Source organism: Sinocyclocheilus rhinocerous, unplaced genomic scaffold, assembly GCF_001515625.1.
Source record: "Sinocyclocheilus rhinocerous isolate Xijiao unplaced genomic scaffold, SAMN03320098_v1.1 scaffold23, whole genome shotgun sequence".
NCBI classification, from domain to species: Eukaryota; Metazoa; Chordata; class Actinopteri; order Cypriniformes; family Cyprinidae; genus Sinocyclocheilus; species Sinocyclocheilus rhinocerous.
The window spans coordinates 833,092-836,421 of record NW_015644367.1 but is presented as its reverse complement, the minus strand read 5'-3'; the positions used below and the strand labels follow the sequence as shown (position 1 = coordinate 836,421).

Sequence of the window (3,330 nt, the reverse complement as noted above, 5' to 3'; positions counted from 1 at the left end):
AAAAGGGGAGCAATCACTGAGCTAGCACATAGCTATCCACAGATAGCTAGGAGCGTCAGAGCCTAGATAGCCTTCCTACAGAGCTGCTCAGACCACAGAGAGTGGACTATCTACTTACTACCCTAGCAGGGGAGATAGCACTGTCTAGGCAAGGGCTCAAGGAGACCACTACTTAAAGACCCTAAGAAGGGGAGCAGTCACTGAGCTAACACATAGATATCCTCAGATAACTATGTAACCAGGAAAGGCTACCAGACTGAAACTACCCAGACCACAAGAGTGGGCTGTCTACTTACAACCCAAAGAGGGGAGACAGCACTGTCTAGGTAAAGCTCAAAAGACCGCTACTTAAAACCCTAAAAAGGGGAGCAATCACTGAGCTAGCACATAGCTATCCACAGATAGCTAGGCTCTAGGATAAAAGACCACTTCATAAGAGGGCTTACTGCAACCACAGTAGAACACAGCTAGCCTCAGATAGCTGTACTCAGGTAAGCCCGTCCCGCCATACCAATGGCTGGAATATAACCACCCTCAAATGGCTATACTAAGGAGGTCCCCAATCCTTGTCAGTCCCACAGTAGGCTAGCAAAGCACCATGCTATTGACCAGGAGCTATTGAAAACTCGCAAGTCTCTCTCCCAGAGTATTTAAATATATTCACACCCAGCGAGGCTCTCCATACACAAAAACATGCACATTAGAGAGGCACGGCCGAGCTGAATATTGCTCCGCCCACGATCTCACAGGATCAGGGCTGAAACGACTCCGTGCTAACACTTCATCGTCATAAAAACCCAAAGTATCTGTGACATCCGACAACCCGTTTAGAAAGGGTGTGTGGATCCTGCAGATCAAAGCGATGACCGCAAGGAGAAAAAAAAAAAACTGTGCTGCGGCAACGACGGAACCGTGCCGCGAGACACAAATGCTTTGTTCCGCATCCCTCGGGAATAGGAACAAACGTGAGCGGAGCCTAGACACCGTGACTCATCACGATGAGTGCGTAACTCTGAACATGCGCGCTCTTCACCGAGACAACGCGAAAGCAGAACATGCCCTCGAGTGTTAGAATCCAAACAAGGAGGCACACAATCCTTAAGGCGCTGCTCGACTCGAGCGCTATCTGCGGGATCCGATAATCCAAAAAGAGCATCTAAACCTGCGAATCCCACGATCCGAGTCTTCGCCGTGCCTCGGCAACAGCGGGACCCGAACCGCGAGACGCAAACGCTTGTCACTCATCTCTCGAGAAGAGGGACAAACGCGAATGGAGCTTCTCATTGGAAAACACTCACAATGAGCGCGTTCAGAGCCCTTGAGCACTGAACGCACAAGCTCCTGACCAAGACACAAGACAGATAGATTGTGCGTGTCCTCAAATGCCAGAAACCTCTGGAACGGAGGCACACACTTTCCACACCGCTCACCCTGCCTTGGTCTCTCACACGCACTTCAAACAAACGGCTCCTGAAGACAGCAAAGAGGATGACGTATTCAGCAGGTGCCCTTTTATACTTCGGGGCATCCCGCCTATGACGTCATGGGCCAGGTGGGCCAATAGATTGGCGTTGTTTCACACGTGCTTCAGACACCGGTCATGCAGGCTGGATTCCCCATTGTGCCCCCTAGGGGCGCAGCGTTGAGTTCCCTAGAAGGGGAACTGTGCTTACATGCCCTTTAAAAGTTTCAAACTAAAGAAATAATTAATCTTTTAAAATGTCACAAACTTCTAAACATAAATTCCATCTTGCCTTAACTTGACTTTAGATTTAACAGGACACAGATCATTTTTGTTAAACTTTTCTAAACTTTGTGTTACCGAACACATTGCATCGTCATTGGACAAATCAGTGATTCGTTCAAAATGAATTGCTTCCAGTTGCTTTCTACCTGGTTGTCAGCCCCATATTTTGTGAGTGTCTTGACACTCTTCATTGTGCTTGATAATCTGATGTTTGTTGTGTTTCTCTATCAGACTCAGTATTATTTTAGTATTATTTTATACTATTCTAGTATTTATTAATATATTTAATTAGATTTTATTTTGAGATTTTGAGATTTCATTTTAATTTTAGTTTGTTTCAGTAATTTTTTGCTTTGGTCATTTTTTTTTTTTTTCGTTTTTATTTAGCTTTAATTTATTTTTATTTCAGTTTTAGTATTATTGTAGTACTTCAGCTTAAAGTTAGTTGCCAAGGCAACATTTCAAATTTTTGTAAGTTGAAGTTTTTCCATCTAATATTTACATTTTGCTTTATTTCAATAAAGAAAATGACTTTTAATAATTTTAGTTTTAGTTAACAATAACAACACTGATCAATTAATGCCTGAACAATGACCAGTGATCACCAGTGAAACCCAATGGTTTTCGTAAAGAAGCCAGTATTTTCAGTGTATCCAGCAGAGGGCAGAGTTCACTCAGTAATGGGGCGGTACACAAAACACATTTACAGCAGTTTTTGTTTAAGGACTGGTTCTCCATAAATGTCTTTGCATTATGCATGTTTGTTTACCCGACTTGTTGCGCTCCATCGTGCTTTCTTGACTAGTGAAACCAGATGATGATTCTCCACTCGAGACATCGACAGTAACATGTGGATCAAATGGCTGGAGAGAACGCTGGACTGACCCAAACCTACACACACAACAAATATTAACATGTTATTAAATATATTCTTATTTAACTTACATAACATGTTAACCAGCTAAATTCTGACCACTCGGTTTAGGTTGGCTGGCATTCATTGGAGAGCAGGGTTTTGGAAGAAGGACATGTGGTTAGAGTTAGCAAAGAAGTGGAAAATGCTTAGAGCAGGTAACATGAAATACAGTTCACAGATAACAAGGGATGTGATTTTAGTCATCAGAATTTATTGGATTGTGGAAAGGGTTCGTTCATGACAGGTGGTTGGAGGGGAGTTTGGTCCCAGAGGCAGATAAAGACATTTCACTTTAAAGTCGCACAGAAATGGAAATACAGAGAGATATTTTCTTCTGTATTGTGACGTATATCCAAGTGTAACAGATTATCGAAAAAAGAAAAAATTGTAGGGTGTGGACTTGGTTCTATCCATCGGCTGAGTGGATTGGAGTTGCGCTCAAAAGTAGTGGTCGACCGATATATCGCCAAGGCCAATATATCGGCCGATATTTGGCATTTTTCAAATATCGGCATTGGCCGATAAGTTTTTCTGTTTGGCCGATGTGTTCGAGGCGGGACTTTTATTTTGACGGCGCTGAGAACGGCAGCGCCTGAGCGCACACCGCTCACATTCTCCCTCTTGTTCGCTGTTGTCGTTCAGTTCTGTCTAATATGGATAGAAGTCT

At 43.4% G+C, this 3,330-nt stretch overlaps 1 protein-coding gene across 1 annotated transcript in view; it reads right to left on the bottom strand.

Annotated features, from left to right (window-relative positions):
* sipa1l3 (signal-induced proliferation-associated 1 like 3) overlaps window positions 1-3,330 on the bottom strand; it is a 133,400-nt gene that overhangs the window by 9,633 nt on the left and 120,437 nt on the right. Inside the window, exon 13 of the mRNA XM_016575952.1 lies at window positions 2,517-2,638. Within this exon, the coding sequence (XP_016431438.1) occupies window positions 2,517-2,638 (122 nt within the window). The remainder of the gene's footprint in view (window positions 1-2,516; window positions 2,639-3,330) is intronic.